This window comes from Salmo salar, chromosome 06 (genome assembly GCF_965601325.2).
Source record: "Salmo salar chromosome 06, fSalSal1, whole genome shotgun sequence".
Classification (NCBI taxonomy): domain Eukaryota; kingdom Metazoa; phylum Chordata; class Actinopteri; order Salmoniformes; family Salmonidae; genus Salmo; species Salmo salar.
In genome coordinates this window covers 13,958,173-13,976,782 of record NC_138296.1, presented here as the reverse complement: position 1 = coordinate 13,976,782, position 18,610 = coordinate 13,958,173, and the positions used below count along the sequence as shown (strand labels likewise).

At 42.2% G+C, this 18,610-nt stretch overlaps 1 protein-coding gene across 2 annotated transcripts in view; it reads right to left on the bottom strand.

The window, feature by feature from the left end:
- Window positions 1-18,238, bottom strand: part of LOC106606290 (uncharacterized) — a 41,461-nt gene extending 23,223 nt beyond the window's left edge. Inside the window, exons 1-3 of one of the 2 annotated variants that reach the window (XM_014202437.3) lie at window positions 17,750-18,238; window positions 9,415-9,595; window positions 724-9,064 (exon numbers count right to left, since the gene is read on the bottom strand). In XM_014202437.3, the coding sequence (XP_014057912.1) occupies window positions 7,800-9,064; window positions 9,415-9,595; window positions 17,750-17,761 (1,458 nt within the window). In that variant the 5' untranslated portion in view covers window positions 17,762-18,238 and the 3' untranslated portion in view covers window positions 724-7,799. Of the gene's footprint in view, window positions 1-723; window positions 9,065-9,414; window positions 9,596-17,749 lie in introns of those variants that run through there. The other variant, XM_082976067.1, reaches the window with a different exon arrangement.
- Between the last annotated feature and the right edge of the window lie 372 nt (window positions 18,239-18,610).

The window sequence follows — 18,610 nt, the reverse complement described above, 5'->3', positions numbered from 1 at the left end:
AGAATGGTGTCGTCTGCGTAGAGGTAGATCAGAGAATCACCAGCCGCAAGAGAGACATTATTGATATATACAGAGAAGAGTCGGCCCGAGAATTGAACCCTGTGGCACCCCCATAGAGACTGCCAGAGGTCCGGACAACAGGCCCTCCGATTTGACACACTAATCTCTATCTGAGAAGTAGTTGGTTAACCAGGCGAGGCAGTCATTTGAGAAACCAAGCCTGTTGAGTCTGCTGATAAGAATACGGTGATTGACAGAGTCGAAAGCCTTGGCCAGGTCGACAGCTGCACAGTATTGTCTTTTGTCAATGGCGATTATGATATTGTTTAGGACCTTGAGCGTGGCTGAGGTGCACCCATGACCAGCTCGGAAACCAGATTGCATAGCGGAGAAGGCACGGTGGGATTCGAAATCGTCGGTGATCTGTTTGTTAACTTGGCTTTCGAAGACCTTAGAAAGACAGGGTAGGATAGATATAGGGCTGTAACAGTTTGGGTCTAGAGTGTCTCCACCTTTGAAGAGGGGGATGACCGCGGTAGCTTTCCAATCTTTGGGGATCACAGATGATACGAAAGAGAGGTTGAACAGGCTAGTAATAGGGGTTGCAACAATTGCGGCAGATCATTTTAGAAAGAGAGGGTCTAGATTGTCTAGCCCAGCTGATTTGTAGGGGTCCAGATTTTGCAGCTCTTTCAGAGCATCAGGTATCTGGATTTGGGTGAAAGAGAAATGGGGGAGGCTTGGGCAAGTTGCTGTGGGGGGTGCAGAGCTGTTGACCGGGGCAGGGGTAGCCAGGTGGAAAGCAAGGCCAGCCATAGAAAAATGCTTATTGAAATTCTCGATAATCATAGATTTATCGGTGGTGACAGTGTTTCCTAGCATCAGTGCAGTGGGCAGCTGGGAGGAGGTGCTCTTATTCTCTTTACAGTGTCCCAGAACTTTTTGGAGTTTGTGCTACAGGATGCAAATTTCTGTTTGAAAAAACTAGCCTTTGCTTTCCTAACTGCCTGTGTATATTGGTTCCTAACTTCCCTGAAAAGTTGCATATCGCGAGGGCTATAATCGATGCTAATGCAGTACGCCACATGATGTTTTTATGCTGGTCAAGGGCAGTCAGGTCTGGAGTGAACCAAGGGCTATATCTGTTCCTGGTTCTAAATTTTCTGAATGGGGCATGCTTATTCATGATGGTGAGGAAAGCACTTTTAAAGAATAACCAGGCATCCTCTACTGACGGAATGAGGCCAATATCTTTCCAGGATACCCGAGCCAGGTCGATTAGAAAGGCCTGCTCGCTGAAGTGTTTTAGGGAGCGTTTGACTGTGATGAGGGGTGGTAGTTTGACCGCGGACCCATTACGGATGCAGGCAATGAGGCAGTGATCGCTGAGATCCTGGTTGAAGATGGCAGAGGTGTATTTAGAGGGCAGGTTGGTCAGGATGATATCTATGAAGGTGCCTGAGTTTACGGATTTGGGGTTGTACCTGGCAGGTTCCATGATAATTTGGGTGAGATTGAGGGCATCTATCTTAGATTGTAGGACGGCCGGGGTGTTAAGCATATCCCAGTTTAGGTCACCTAACAGTACAAACTCTTAAGATAAATGGGGGGCAATTAATTCACATATGGTGTCCAGGGCGCAGCTGGGGGCTGAGGGGGGTCTGTAACAAGCGGCAACAGTGAGAGACTTATTTCTGGAAAGGTGGATTTTTAAAAGTAGAAGCTCGAACTGTTTGGGCACAAATCTGGATAGCATGACAGAACTCTGCAGGCTGTCTCTGCAGTAGATTGCAACTCCACCCCATTTGGCAGTTCTGTCTTGGGGGAAATGTATACACATACAGAGAGGCATTTTTCAGCTATGATTTTACCACTCAGAATCCAGAATGGATATGACAATGGGACCAGTACAGGACGTAATACACCCTTACAACAATCTGCTTTTTGATCTTCTTGACTTCTTATCTGGTAAACTGCTACTGTGTGTCAAGAAAAGAGCCCCAATTAGGGGTTAGTGTACTCCAGTAAAAAAGGATTGGTTTAGATTAAAAACTATTGCCCTGTGTCCCCGTTCATAGGGGCATGAGAGACTAGTCAGTGGTAGAATTGAGTTGGCACTTTATTGGCCCAAACACCCACAAGGTTGAGGTTACTCATGGACAGTAATTAATATATATATATATTTTTTGTTGTTGCATTGATGCATTGTGTCTTCTAACTGTCCAAGAATAGGATCCAAAGTGTTAGGAAATATTTGTTCCCATAAATACAAAGGAGGATGTCTCTCCTCATACCTCTGGCACTTTAGTCAGACTGCCAGACTTTACACCACAGAGCCAATCAGGAGAGAATACATACAGGTCAAGGGTGCCAATTGAAAGTCAAGGGCTGTGTCTGTGCCTTTTGGATTACTCTCTCTCTCTTTACAGAGAACCCCTGTGGTTCAAGTCAAGAGCTACCCTTCCCATTTCAGTCTGCTCTGCGCACGTCTGAAAGTGACAGAGCCAGCAGCCAAGATAATTTTTCACAGTATGTCATAAAAAAGTATTACACTTATGAATGTATGTAAAATGCTAATATGTATTAGATCCAGTACAATGGAATAACTAAGACCTGAATTAGAATGTAGCATGTTCCGATTCCTCCTTCTCTTTCTGTCCAGCAGGGTCAACCAAAAACACTTGGCCTGATGGTTCATGCAGATATTGGGGAAGCAATATAGAAACGTATTGATCCCTTAAATTATTTCACTATTAAGTGACCCATATCACAACCCTCATACCTCTTCACAAAAATGTACCTAAATCAATTTTGGAAAAAGGATTTTACTCACAAAAGATGTTGGAATTTATTTTTCCAGTTAGAAATCGTAGGCCATGAATCAAATAACTATTTTCATCAGAAAAACGAACCCTCAAATGCAATATTGCATTTTGTAAGTTGTCTGCAGGTGGCTTGTTGTGAATGCACTCAAATATCAAGTCATTATCAGGTTATGGAAACTGCGTTCTAATACTCAACGTAGAAGGATTTGTCTTAATGTACAGTATATGAAAGTGATGCTATGAAAAGGATTCATTCACGTTATCAAGCTCACTCTGACTGACAAATCACTGCCTATTACTGTGATTAAAAAGACCATATGAAACATTGTTTTGCATGAGGCCTACCTGTGCACCTTCCTTTAAGCACCTCTGTTTGAACACCTCTCCTGTCCTTGATCCATACCACATACAGCCGTTTGCGGATCTTTTCAGTGTCTATGTGAAAGATAGCAAAATGTTCCAGCCTCACAATAACTAACTTTAAAAAAAATATGTAACACCCATGTAAAATGAAGGCCTGCAAGCTTACACTTATATTTTGAAAAATTAATGTAAAATCATGTGAGATGAAAATTGACAAACTATAGGGTGTGCAATGTGTAAGCCCACTGACTGGACATTTTGAACCTTGTTTGAAGTAACTAGGTCACATGACCAAGGAAGGAGCTATTGAAATGTGAATTTTTTTAAAATTCCTATAAAAACGTGAGAGATGAAAACGGACAAACTAAAGGGTGTGCAATATAGAAGGGTAGTAAGTGGACATTCTGAACCTTGTTTGAGTCCAGTAGGTCATATGATTAATGCAAAACAAAAAGGGCGACCCGCCCTGAATTACGGGTCACAAATGGCCATACAGCTGTAACAATGTTCGCTGATAGTCGGGATGCAAGTTCAGGGAGTGAGTATTTTAATAAATAAACGCAACATAATACGAAGCACGAACAACGCATAGACAAGAAACAGAAACAATAACGCTTCGGGAAGGAACCAAAGTGAGTGACATATATAGGGAAGGTAATCAGGGAAGTGAAGTCCAGGTGAGTCTAATGACGCGCAGGTACGCGTAACGATGGTGACAGGTGTGTGCCATAATGAGCAGCCTTGTGACCTAGAGGCCGGAGAGGAAGCACACGTGACAACAGCGATGCAGCCTCCGCAGAAGTCAGGGCATCCATACCTCTTGCGCTTTACCGAGTAGAGTTCTTGTGACGGAAATAGTTTTCTTCTTCGGTGTCATTACGTTTGCACATTTTGTTTGTGCGTGCTGCCACCTACTCTGCAGTAGTAATCAATCACGTTACATGTGACACACACAAAAAATAAAATTGCACCACCAACCCTAAACCTATATTACACTATTTCATAATATATACAGCACTAGTCAATTGTTTGGAAACACCTACTTATTCCAGGGTTTTTCTTTATTTTTGCTATTTTCTACATTGTAGAACAATAGTGAAGACATGTAAACTATTAAATAAGACTCAAGAATCATGTAGTGTAAAAAAAAGAAGATGAAATGTGTTAAGCAAATCTGGAACGCATTTCAATTAACAGGTGTGCCTTGTTGAAAGTTTATTTGTGGAATTTGTTTACTTCTTAATGCGTTTGAGCCAATCAGTTAGGGTGGTATACAGGTAGGGGTGGTATACAGAAGATAGCCCTATTTGGTAAAAGACCAAGTTCACATTATGGAAAGAACGGCTCAAATAAGCAGAGAGAAACTACAGTCGATCATTACTTTATGACATGGTCAGTCAATCTGGAAAATGTCAAGAACTTTGAAAGTTTCTTCAAGTGCAGATACAAAACCCATCCAGCGCTGATGAAGAAACTGGCTCTCATGAGGTCCACCACAGGAAAGGAAGACCCAGTGTCACCTCATTAATTACCAGCATAAAAAAAAAAATCCTTCAGAGTTCAAGTAAGAGACACATCTCAATATCAACTGTTCAGAAGAGACTTGAATCAGGCCTTCATGGACGAATTGCTGCAAAGAAATCACTACTAAAGGACACAAATAAGAAGAAGAGACTTGCTTGGGCAAAGAAACACAAGCAATGAACATTAGACCGGTGGAATTATGTCCTTTCGTCTGAGTCCAAATGAGAGATTTTTGGTTACAACCACCGTGTCTTTGTGAGATGCAGAGTAGGTGAACGGATGATCTCCGCATGTGTGGTTCCCACCGTGAAGCATGGAGGAGGATGTGTGATGGTGCGGGGGTGCTTTGCTGGTGACACTGTCTGTGATTTATTTAGAATTCAAGGCACACTTAACCAGCATGGCTACCACAGCTTTCTGCAGCGATACGCCATACCATCTGGTTTGCACTTAGTCCCACTATCATTTGATTTTCAACAGGACAATGACCCAACACACCTCCAGGCTGTGTAAGGGCTATTTAACCAAGAAGGAGAGTGATGGAGTGCTGCATCAGATGATCTGGCCTCCACTATCACCCAACCTCAAATCAATTGAGATGGTTTGGGATGAGTTGGACTGCTGAGTGAGGGAAAAGCAGCCAACAAGTGCTCAGCATATGTGGGAACTCCTTGAAGACTGTTGGAAAAGCATTCCAGGTGAAGCTGGTTGAGAGAATGCCAAGAGTGTGTAAAGCTGTCAGAAAGGCAAAGGGTGGCTACTTTGAATAATCTCTAAAACAAATCAAAATGTATTTTATATAATACTTTTATGGTTACTACATGATTCCATATGTGTTATTTCATAGTTATAATGTCTTCACTATTATTCTACAATGTAGGAAATAGTAAAAATAAAATACAAAATCTACCTTGAATGAGTAGGTGTGTCCAAACTTTTGACTGGTACTATATATTTTATTCATTTATCTCAAAACATCTTATAACACTTCCCCACTAGCCCTGAATTACAGGTCGCCACTGGTCATACAGCATTCATGGCGATGCAGCCTCTGCAGAAGTCAGGGCATTCATACTTCTTGAGCTTCACGGAGCAGAGCTGTGGTGATGGAAATTGTCTTCTTCGGTCTTATGGCATTTGCACATTTTGTTTGTGGATGTTTCCACCTACTCTGCAGTAGTGAGTGTTTTCAATCACGTAACATGTGACACACATTTAATTGCGCCACCAACCAACCCTACACATACCACTATTTCAGAATATATATATATATATATATATATATATATATATATATATATAAAATCTCAAAACATCTTATAACTCTTCTGCAGTAAAATATTGTACACCCAGGTACTTCTCAGCAGCTGCCCCTACACTCATTAAAAACCCACTACCCCATGTCAGTTCATGCTGCAAGAGCTCTGATAGGTTGGAGGATGTCCTCCGGAAGTTGTCATAATTACTATGTAAGTGTATGGAAGGGGTTGAGAACCATGAGCCTCCTAGGTTTTGTATTGAAGTCATTGTACCCAGACGAGGATGGAAGCTAGCTGTCTTCCACCTACACCATGGTGCTACCCTACAGAGTGCTGATGAGGCTACTGTAGACCTTCATTGCAAAACAGTACGTTTTAATCAATTACTTGGTGACATGATTATATTTAGTATAGTTTTATCTAAAAAGGATAACTTAAAATGTTTTTTCCCCACTGAAAAATCACTGAGGATGGTTCTCCTCTTCCTCTTCTAAGGAGTATGGTAGTAGGTGCCAGGAGCTCCAGTTTGTCTCAAGAACTGAACCCTAACACGACATCCAGCCAACTTGACAAAAGTGTGGGAAGCATTGAGTCAACATGGGCCAGCATCCCTTTGGAACACTTGACACTTTGTAGAGTCCATGCCCCAAGAAATTAAGGCTGTTCTCAGGGAAATGTGGGGGGGTGCAACTCAATATTAGGAAGGTGTTCTTAATATTTTGTGCACTCAGTGTATACAGGTAAGTCTGTATTCTAGAGGTCGAAGATCAAAGTTCTGTCAATCTAAACATTCTGAAGATGTGTCTGATGGATAGCTATGAATCTAATATTTCCAATGATATATGATTAAAGGGTAAACATGAGTAATAACCTGATGTACTGTATGCTGACGTTGTCATAGGGTAAAACCTCTATGGGAAAACTGAATGGGATGGAGGGATGAATAGAAATAGTGATAAAACACAGAAAGCTACCATTGCTGCAATGATAAAACACATTTTACACTCTAGGGACATAGACCTTACAACAAATCTATGAGACATTGTCACCCCAAGTATTTGTATTTACTATGGATCCACATTAGCTCTTGCCAAGGCAGCAGCTACTCTTCCTGGGGTCCAGCAAAATTAAGGCAGTTTATACAATTTTAAAAACATTACAATATATTAACAGATTTCACAACACACTGTGTGTCATCAGGCCCCTACTCCACCACTACCACATATCTACAGTACTAAATCCATATGTATGTGTGTATGTTATCGTGTGTGCATGTGTCTGTGCCTATGTTCGTGTTGCTTCACAGTCCCCGCTGTTCCATAAGGTGTTTTTTAATCTGCTTTTTAAATCTAACTTTACTGCTTGCATCAGTTATTTGATGTGGAATAGAGTTCCATGTAGTCATGGCTCTATGTAGTACTGTGCGCTTCCCATGGTCTGTTCTGGACTTGCGGACTGTGAAGAGACCTCCTGTGGCATGTCTTGTAGGGTATGCGTCGGTGTCCGAGCTGTGTGCCAGTAGTTCAAATAAATAAAAGTAGTGATGAAGTCAATCTCTCCTCCACTTTGAGCCAGGAGACATTGACATGCATATTATTAATATTATCTCTCTGTGTACATCCAAGGGCCAGCCGTGCTGTCCTGTTCTGAGCCAATTGCAATTTTCATAAGTCCTTTTTTGTGGCACCTCACCACACGACTGAACAGTAGTCAAGGTGCGACAAAACTAGGGCCTGTAGGACCTGCCTTGTTGATATTGTTAAGAAAGCAGAGCAAGAATGGGAGATGGATATGACTGTTCAATAGATGTTTTCTATTGATCCTTTATTTAGGGATCTGGAACTGGTGCCGTTTCAGAAGATGAAATACGGCACATTTTTGCTTTCTGGTGTTTTTTCATTGGCCCTAAATGAGCAAAGCTCTTCCCACAAAAACAGACATAGGGTTTCTCTCCAGTGTGTGTTCGCTTGTGTGAATTTAGGCTCCCTGATTGACTGAAACTCTTCCCACACTGATCACAGCTGTAAGGTTTCTCTCCTGTGTGTGTTCGCTGGTGTGAAATCAGGTGTACTGACTGACTGAAGCTCTTCCCACACTGATCACAGCTATAAGGATTCTCTCCAGTGTGTGTTCGCTGGTGTGTATTCAGGTGTACTGATTGACTGAAGCTCTTCCCACACTGATCACAGCTATAAGGCTTTTCTCCTGTGTGTGTTCGCTGGTGTATAGTTAGTTTTTCTGATACAGCAAAGCACTTTCCACACTGATCACAGCTATAGGGCTTCTCTCCTGTGTGTGTTCGCTGGTGTGTAATCAGAGTGGAAGCTAGAGCAAAGCTCTTCCCACATAGACAGACATAAGTTCTCTCTCCAGTGTGTATTGCCTGGTGTCTAATCAGGGAGGAAACTACAGCAAAGCTCTTCCCACACTTATCACAGCTATAAGGCTTCTCTCTCGTGTGTGTTACTTGGTGTCGATTCAGGGTGGAAGATACAGCAAAGCACTTTCCACACTGATCACAGCTATAAGGCTTCACTCCAGTGTGTGCTAGCTTGTGTGTGGTCAGGTGGACTGCCTGATTGAAGCTCTTTCCACACTGATCACAGCTATAAGGCTTCACTCCAGTGTGTGTTAGCTTGTGTGTAGTCAGGTTGCATGACTGGTTGAAGCTCTTTCCACAATCAAGGCAGGGGTAAGGCCGCTCCCCTGTATGAATTCGCAGATGATATTTGAAGGCGTTAGAAGCAGTAAAACACTTCCCACATTCTGAGCATCTGTAAGGCTTCTCTCCAGTATGGATTCTTTGGTGTACTTTAAGACCTCCTGCACAGGTGAAACTCTTCCCACACTGAGAGCAGCAGTACGGTTTCTCTCGGGTGTGAATCCGCTGGTGATTAATGAAGCCACTCAGGCTAGTGAAACTCTTCCCACAGTCAGAGCAGCAGTGGTGAGGTTTCTTCCCTCTACATATCTGCTGGTGTTTCTTGAGATGTTCTGATCTGGAGAGACTCTTCTCTGTCACGTCAGTAACATGTTGAGGCTCCCCAGATGATAAGCTCCTCCCACTGGGAGAATGATGGTTAGGGGTGGCACCTGTGAAACAAAGACACTGAATAACTAGGTTTTGGAAATATGGGTCCATAAACACTTTATTTTTGTTATTTAGCAGACGCTCTTCTCTAGAGCGACTTACAGGAGCAATTTGGGTTTTGTACCTTTCTCAAGGGCACAGACAGATTTTTAACTTATTCGGCTCAGAGATTCGAACAAGCAACTTTTCGATTAGTTGCCCAACGCTTTTAACTACTAGACTACCTGCTGTCCTTATCATCAATATACACTCATTGGACAGTTTATTCAGTATACCCCCCTCCATTCATGAAACTGGATCAACAATTGCAGAAGCATATTGTAGTCTCATCCACACACCCCATTGTTCTTACTTGATGAAATCAAATCTCCCTCCTCCTCGTGTCCTTCTCTCACAGTTCCACTCTGCCCTGGTGTTTTCCTGCAGTCGACCAGCCTCACAGACACCCTCTTCAGACCCAGCAGTAAGGTGCTACCAGGAGAGTTGTGACCAGGGGACTCCAGCAGAGTGGAGGGGGATGGGATAGCTCTGTCCTGGTGACCACAGGAAGTATTGTACTTAGAATATCATTACACCAAACATTTGATTACTTTAGTCTAAATCTCAGATTGGTGCATCCTTATAATACCTCCATTCTCCTGAAGTGTGCAATCGTTCACTACTTTACACATTATCAATCACTCTGGCAAATTTTTCATATGGAAGTGGTATATTTTTTACAAATGTCAAAACTGATAACACTTGTAATGCCTCCTGTCTTACAATGACGGAAAAACGTATTTGATCCCCTGCTGATTTTGTACGTTTGCCCACTGACAAAGAAATTATCAGTCTATCATTTTAATGGTAGGTTTATTTGAACAGTGAGAAACAGAATAACAACAACAAAAATCCAGAAAAACACATGTCAAAAATGTTATAAATGTATTTGCATTTTAATGAGGGAAATAAGTATTTGACCCCCTCTCAATCAGAAAGATGTCTGGCTCCCAGGTGTCTTTTATACAGGTAACAAACTGAGATTAGGAGCACACTCTTAAAGGAAGTGCTCCTAATCTCAGTTTGTTACCTGTATACAAAAGCAATCAATCAATCAGATTCCAAACTCTCCACCATGGCCAAGACCAAAGAGCTCTCCAAGAATGTCAGGGACAAGATTGTAGACCTACACAAGGCTGGAATGGGCTACAAGACCATCGCCAAGCAGCTTGGTGAGAAGGTGACAACAGTTGGTGCGATTGTTCGCAAATGGAAGAAACACAAAAGAACTGTCAATATCCCTCGGCCTGGGGCTCCATACAAGATCTCACCTCGTGGAGTTGCAATGATCATGAGAACGGTGAGGAATGAGCCCAGAACTACATGGGAGGATCTTGTCAATGATCTCAAGGCAGCTGGGACCATAGTCACCAAGAAAACAATTGGTAACACACTATGCCGTGAAGGACTGAAATCCTGCAGCGCCCGCAAGGTCCCCCTGCTCAAGAAAGCACATATACATGCCCGTCTGAAGTTTGCCAATGGACATTGAATGACTCAGAGAACAACTGGGTGAAAGTGTTGTGGTCAGATGAGACCAAAATGGAGCTCTTTGACATCAACTCAACGTGTTTGGAGGAGGAGGAATGCTGCCTATCACCCCAAGAATACCATCCCCGCCGTCAAACATGGTGGTGGAAACATTATGCTTTGGGGGTGTTTTTCTGCTAAGGGGACAGGACAACTTCACCGCATCAAAGGGACGATGGACGGGGCCATGTACCATCAAATCTTGGGTGAGAACCTCCTTCCCTCAGCCAGGGCATTGAAAAAGGGTCGTGGATGGGTATTCCAGCATGACAATGACCCAAAACACACAGCCAAGGCAACAAAGGAGTGGCTCAAGAAGAAGCACATTAAGGTCCTGGAGTGGCCTAGCCAGTCTCCAGACCTTAATCCTATAGAAAATCTGTGGAGGGAGCTGAAGGTTCGAGTTGCCAAACGTCAGCCTCGAAACCTTAATGACTTGGAAAAGATCTGCAAAGAGGAGTGGGACAAAATCCCTCCTGAGATGTGTGCAAACCTGGTGGCCAACTACAAGAAACGTCTGACCTTTGTGATTGCCAACAAGGGTTTTGCCACCAAGTACTAAGTCATGTTTTGCAGAGGGGTCAGATACTTATTTCCCTCATTAAAATGCAAATAATTTTATAACATTTTTGACATGCGTTTTTCTGGATTTTTTTTGTTGTTATTCTGTCTCTCACTGTTCAAATAAACCTACCATTAAAATTATAGACTGATCATTTCTTTGTCAGTGGGCAAACATACAAAATCAGCAGGGGATCAAATACCCGAGTTAAGAACTAATGTCTCACGTAATTGGTCAGCCACACGATTTAGTTCTGGGTTCATACGTGTTAGGAGGAGAGCTTAAGAGATGATGGAACGAGGAGGACGCCAACACCTGCAAAATCGTGATTTGTCAAAATAATCAGATGAAAAACTAAAACATGAACTACTGCTGCTCATTATGATGTAGTATTTGGAGCCAAATTCATTAATTATTTGGTTTTACCTTCCACCCTAAATTAAATTAATGTCAATTTATACAGTTATCCCCATGTACAATAGAGCCACGTCTTTCTGGTGCCTTTTACAGCTTGTTTCTAGCCTAAAGCGTTGCAGAGTTATGCATCCTATATATTTATATAGTCAGAGTTTGGGGAGCATTAGTCCCCTCTCTACCCAAAGCACCACACCACTGGAATGGCCGTTGACAAATATCCAACACATGGGCTTGTCCACCATCCAGATCAGAGCTGTGAATACAATCAAGGCTGTCTAATGGCAGAGTTGTTAATTTGGCACTGTTGACCAGCACAGATTTGGATAAAAAATGTCAAGACAGGAGAAGGAGCATACTAGAATCTATTCTGAATGTCCAAACTGGTGAGTTTCTGATGCTACCCAGCATGCATTTGCACAATGCAGTGGACAATGTGCTGTTTACATGTGTATTTGCCCTCCTCTGTCCTACCTTTGCAAATCAGATCACAACTCCAATCTGGTCCTCTTTGCCCATCCACATTGACTGGGCCGGTCAAGTTCCTTTGTGTACACATCACTGACAATCTGAAATGGTCCACCCACACAGACAGTGTGGTGAAGAAGGCTGAACAGCGCCTCTTCAACCTCAGGAGGCTGAAGAAATTCAGCTTGGCCCCTAAGATCCTCACAAACTTTTACAGATCCACCATTAAGAGCATCCTGTCGGGCTGAATCACCGCCTGGTACGGCAGCTGCACCGTTCACAACTTCAGGGCTCTCCAGAGGGTGGTGCGGTCTGCCCAACGCATCACAATGCCTGCCCTCCAAGACAAAAACAGCACCCAATGTCACAGGAAGGCCAAAAAGATCAAGTTCATCAACCACTCGAGCCACGGCCTGTTCACCCCGCTATCATCCAGAAGGCGAGGTCAGTACAGCTTTTATCTCAAGGCCATCAGACTGTTATATAGCCATCACTAGCTGGCCTCCACCCAGTACCCTGCCCTGAACTTGTCACTAGCTGGCCTCCACCCAGTACCCTGCCCTGAACTTGTCACTAGCTGGCCTCCACCCAGTACCCTGCCCTGAACTTGTCACTAGCTGGCCTCCACCCAGTACCCTGCCCTGAACTTGTCACTAGCTGGCCTCCACCCAGTACCCTGCCCTGAACTTGTCACTAGCTGGCCTCCACCCAGTACCCTGCCCTGAACTTGTCACTAGCTGGCCTCCACCCAGTACCCTGCCCTGAACTTGTCACTAGCTGGCCTCCACCCAGTACCCTGCCCTGAACTTGTCACTAGCTGACTACCACCCGGTTGCGCTACCATGTACCTTAGAGGCTGCTGCCCTATAGACAGAAATGGAACACTGTCACTTTAATAATGTGTACATACTGTTTTAACCACTTCATATGTATATACTATATTCTAGTCAAGTCCATCCTATTCAACTATTGCTGTATATATATACACACACACACACACACACACACACACACACACACACACACACACTATTCTATCCTAAAGGTAGAATATTTAGTATATCCATACTGTCCATAATGTCTCTACATCCTGTGATGGGACATTTTATCATGTGAAGAGCAGCCTTGAAAATGTTCATCTTGTCTTAGTGTCATAAATAATACTTGGTTCCTGCCAATTATTCCTCTTCCACCAAACTTCACAGTTGGCAATATGCATTGCGGCAGGTAGCGTTCTCCCCCCTGCCAAACCCAGATTTGTCCGTCAGCGGCGAGCCTTACACCACTCCAGCTGACGTTTGGCATTGCGCATGGTGATCTTCAGCTTGAGTGCAGCTGCTCAGCTATTGAAACCCATTTCATGAAACTCCTGTTGAACAGTTATTGTGCTGACTTTGCGTCCAGAGGCAGTTTGAAACTCGGTAGGGAGGGTTGCAACCAAGGACGGACAATTTTTACTCGCTACGCGCTTTAGTACTTGGCGGTCCCACTCGGAGATATTGTGTGGCGTACCACTTCTCGATTGAGCCATTGTTAATCCTCGATGTTTCTACTTCACAGTAACAGCACTTACAGTTGACCAGGGAAGCTCTAGCAGGGCAGAAATTTGACAAACTGATTTGTTGGAAAGGTGGCATCCTATGATGGCGCCACATTGAACGTCACTGAGCTCTTCAGTAAGGCCACTCTACTGCCAATGTTTGTCTATGGAGATTGCATGGCTGTGTGCTCAATTGTATACACCTGTCAGCAACACGTGTGGCTGAAATAGCCAAATCTGATCATTTGAAGGGTGGTCCACATACTTATGAATGCACTGTATTTATACTCTGGACTAATATTAACATATTTCTGAATTCCATTCTTTAACTTTTAGATTTGTGTAACGTTATTGTTGTGAATAGTTAGATATTACTGCACTGTTGGAACTAGGAACACAAGCATTTCGCTACACCTGCAATAAGATCTGCTAAGTATGTGCATGCGACCAATAAAATCTGATTTGATTTGTTTTCTCAGCTACAGTTTGAGTTGTGTCCTGTCTGACAGTGAAATATGGCTAGCTCTTACCATAGCTTGGACTATGGCGTAGCTAGCGTTTGTGGTAGAAATTACAACATTGTTATTCAAATGACCTTTTATAGAATATTCTTCAGTTAGTACTTTCACACTGTCTGTTGGCCTGAGAGGAGCCTCTGGTGCTTAATGCTGGCAGTTTTTTTTTACAATGCCTTGATGATAAGACCTAAAGTCTACATTCCACTGCATGATTAGTGTCTGTGTGAAATGCTGGTCTGTCTGCCAGGGAAACTCTCCCTCCAGTTTCTCTCTCCCACATCACAAATGGACACTGGATTTCATCTGTTGAGGGAAGGATCTAAGTGTCCAATGTTGTATAAACAAGCAGTACATGACCTAGAGACTAGAGGTCGACCGATTATGATTTTTCAACGCCGATACCGATTATTGGAGGACCAAAAAAGCCGATACCGATTAATCAGCCGATTTGTTTTATTTATTTATTTATTTGTAATAATGAAAATTACAACAATACTGAATGAACACTTATTTTAACTTAATATAATACATCAATAAAATCAATTTAGCCTCAAATAAATAATGAAACATGTTAAATTTGGTTTAAATAATGCAAAAACAAAGTGTTGGAGAAGAAAGTAAAAGTGCACTATGTGCCATGTAAAAAAAGCTAACGTTTAAGTTCCTTGCTCAGAACATGAGAACATATGAAAGCTGGTGGTTACTTTTATCATGAGTCTTCAATATTCCCAGGTAAGAAGTTTTAGGTTGTAGTTATTATAGGACTATTTCTCTCTATACGATTTGTATTTCATATACCTTTGACTATTGGATGTTCTTATAGGCACTTTAGTATTGCCAGTGTAACAGTATAGCTTCCGTCCCTCTCCTCGCTCCTACCTGGGCTCAAACCAGGAACACATCGACAACAGCCACCCTCGAAGCAGCGTTACCCATGTAGAGGAAGGGGAACAACTACTCCAAGTCTCAGAGCGTGTGACATTTGAAACGCTATTAGCGCGCACCCACTAACTAGCTAGCCATTTCACATCGGTTACACCAGCCTGATCTTGGGAGTTGACAGGCTTGAAGTCATAAACAGCGCAATGCATTGTGAAGGGCTGCTGGCAAAATGCACGAAAATGCTGTATGAATGAATGCTTACGAGCCTGCTGGTGCCTACCATCGCTCAGTCAGACTGCTCTATCAAATCATAGACTTAATTATAACATAATAACACACAGAAACACGAGCCTTAGGTCATTAATACGGTCGAATCCGGAAACTATCATCTCGAAAACAAAACGTTTTTCCTGTCAGTGAAATACGGAACCGTTACGTATTTTATCTAACGGGTGGCATCCCTAAGTCTAAATATTCCTGTTACATTGCACAACCTTCAATGTTACGTCATAATTACGTAAAATTCTGGCAAATTAGTTCGCAACGAGCCAGGCGGCCCAAACTGTTGCATATACCCCGACTCTGCGTGCAATGAACGCAAAATGACACAATTTCACCTGGTTAATATTGCCTGCTAACCTGGATTTCTTTTAGCTAAATATGCAGGTTTAAAAATATATACTTCTGTGTATTGATTTTAAGAAAGGCATTGATGTTTATGGTTAGGTACAGTCGTGCAACGATTGTGCTTTTTTCGCAAATGCGCTTTTGTTAAATCATCCCCCATTTGGCGAAGTCGGCTGTCTTTGTTAGGAAGAAATAGTCTTCACAGTTCGCAACGAGCTAGGCGGCCCAAACTGCTGCATATACCGTGACTCTGTTTGCAAGAGAAGGGACACATTTTCCCTAGTTAAAAGAAATTCAAGTTAGCAGGCAATAATAACTAAATATGCAGGTTTAAAAATATATACTTGTGTATTGATTTTAAGAAAGGCATTGATGTTTATGGTTGGAGCAACGTGTACCTAAGCGATTATATGCAACGCAGGACAGGCTAGATAAAATAGTAATATCATCAACCATGTGTAGTTAACTAGTGATTATGATTGATTGATTGTTTTTTATAAGATAAGTTTAATGCTAGCTAGCAACTTACCTTCTTACTGCATTCGTGTAACAGGCAGGCTCCTCGTGGAGTGCAATGTAAAGCAGGTGGTTAGAGCGTTGGACTAGTTAACCGTAAGGTTGCAAGATTGAATCCCCGAGCTGACAAGGTAAAAATCTGTCGTTCTGCCCCTGAACAAGGCAGTTAACCCACCGTTCCTAGGCCGTCATTGAAAATAAGAATGTGTTCTTAACTGACTTGCTTAGTTAAATAAAGGTCTAAATAAATAAATAAATAATAATAACAATAATAAAAAAATATGGCCAAATCGCCGTCCAAAAATACAGATTTCCGATTGTTATGAAAACTTGAAAATCGGCCCCAATTAATCGGCCATTCCGATTAATCGGTCGACCTCTACTAGAGACAGACATTTGCCGCCATGTAAATCTTGCTGTCTGTACCCTTGTATAATTTCACAAATCTGTTATTTGAGGACTCAGGAGGACTACAAAAAGTTGTAACCCAACACTGCTTATTTGGTCTTTTAGCTCTACACCATTGGGTGACCGTTAACGCTCCATTACTGCAGTAATTATTAATAGTTTGATGGTTTTGTAGAAATCTGTAAGTCTCTCCTTTGATTAGAATAATTACCACAAGTTGCATAAGTCCATTGCATGCATTGTAAGGTAGCAGCGTGACAATTTTGTTTTTAACTGATGTAACTAGCTAACCATGGTTTGTGGGAAAATGGAGGACTGCCATTTAGACATGAACTAGCTATTGTTGTCAGCAGTTCTTGTAAGTTATTTGTGTAAAAAATCTTTCATTATCAATTACAGCTATCAACCTTCCATTGCTTGCTCGTTAGCTAGCTACATAGGTTAGCTGCTGGACTATGGACAAGCAAGCTAACGTTAGCTAATAGCAGCTGTATTGTAGCCAAGCAACAGAGTTGCTGACCGGGTTTGATAGATGAGATGAAGCTGAAAATAAATTAGTATCAGAAATGCTACAAAAAGGTAACACATCATTGGTTCTTAATGGACGGAAATGTGCACCTGAGGTAGTGGAGGCAGCCCCTGTTTTCTTTGCGACTTGGGGTAACTAAATCAATAGTTATTTAGTAGTTCGAAAATGTCGCAAACATTAACTGGCTTGACCATGTTGTTGGTCATGTAACTGTTTGTTACATGCAAAATGTTTTGTGGATTTCACCGGTTTTATGATTGAACAAAGGTAGTTGTTGAATTTATTCTGCCACCTTCTTGTCTCGGCTGTGTCAAGTCATATGAACTAACATGTTATAGAGCAAACACAATTATCACAACACATAGGTTGTAATATGGCTGTTTTTTCTGCCTTGGCTTCCCGGTGACATTACCCACGCACCGGTACAGGAAGGTGTAGCTTTAGCCTCATTATTTCTCCATGGTTCTGACGTAACCTGCTCATTGCCTTGTTTCAATCTGTGTGCTTTAGGCTAGTAGGCTACTTTGCTGAAGGACAAAACAACCCTGGTGTTTATTGGAACGAATGGATATGGAAGATCAAAGATGATAACTAGGCCTAGACATGTTATACACTACAGTAGGCATACTGTTAATAAAAGTAAATCAAACTTACCCGATCCATCATGGAAGCTATTCTTTCTTCAAATAAAAATGTGACAGTAAATCTGTAGCTAGCCTACATTACAGCCACTTTCTTTGTTACAGCGTTCAAATTAAAAAACTAAACAGCAGAGCAATCAGACGTCCTTTTCAATATTAAAACTTCAGTGGCGACAAATAAATGTCTGATGTAGGCTAATCTCATCTAGATTTTACCTGATCTATTAAAGTAAAAACGTTTAACGCCCTATTCACCAAGAATCATGTTGTCTGTTATCGTCTACTTCTACCAGAGTCTGTTGGAACAACGTCCTCTTCGACAGTACAGATAGTTGTAATTCTCTAAGGCCCAGTAAGGGAAGCCTATAAAATACCAGACTGATTACAGCAGCGCTATCCGTGCAGCGGACCAGTAAAATCTGATGTTCAATCCGACGTCTGCGGGGGACTTTTACAGCAATGCAACCGTGGTAGGGCATTCATACTTCCTGCGAGAAGGGCTGTTGAAAAGCAAGGAAACGGTCTTCTTCTTCGGTATTATGGCGGTTTACATACAATTATTATTGGTGCATGCCGCCACCTACTGATTTGTCTGTTCATCAGCTTAGCATTTTGTAGTACTATTCTGTAGTACTAATTATTTACACTTCGTGACAAAAATTGCCCAACCAACCAACCCTACACTCCTTAAAACCTCATTATTCCACTACTTTGTCCCTCTGATTCTACACCAGGCCAGCAGCCTGAAAGGACGGGATATTATCGTTCAAAACACCTTGTAACTCTGCAGTAAAATATTGTACACCCAAGTACTTCTCTGCAGCTGCCACCACCACATCTATCCACTGTTATTTACATTATATTCCTGTGGTAC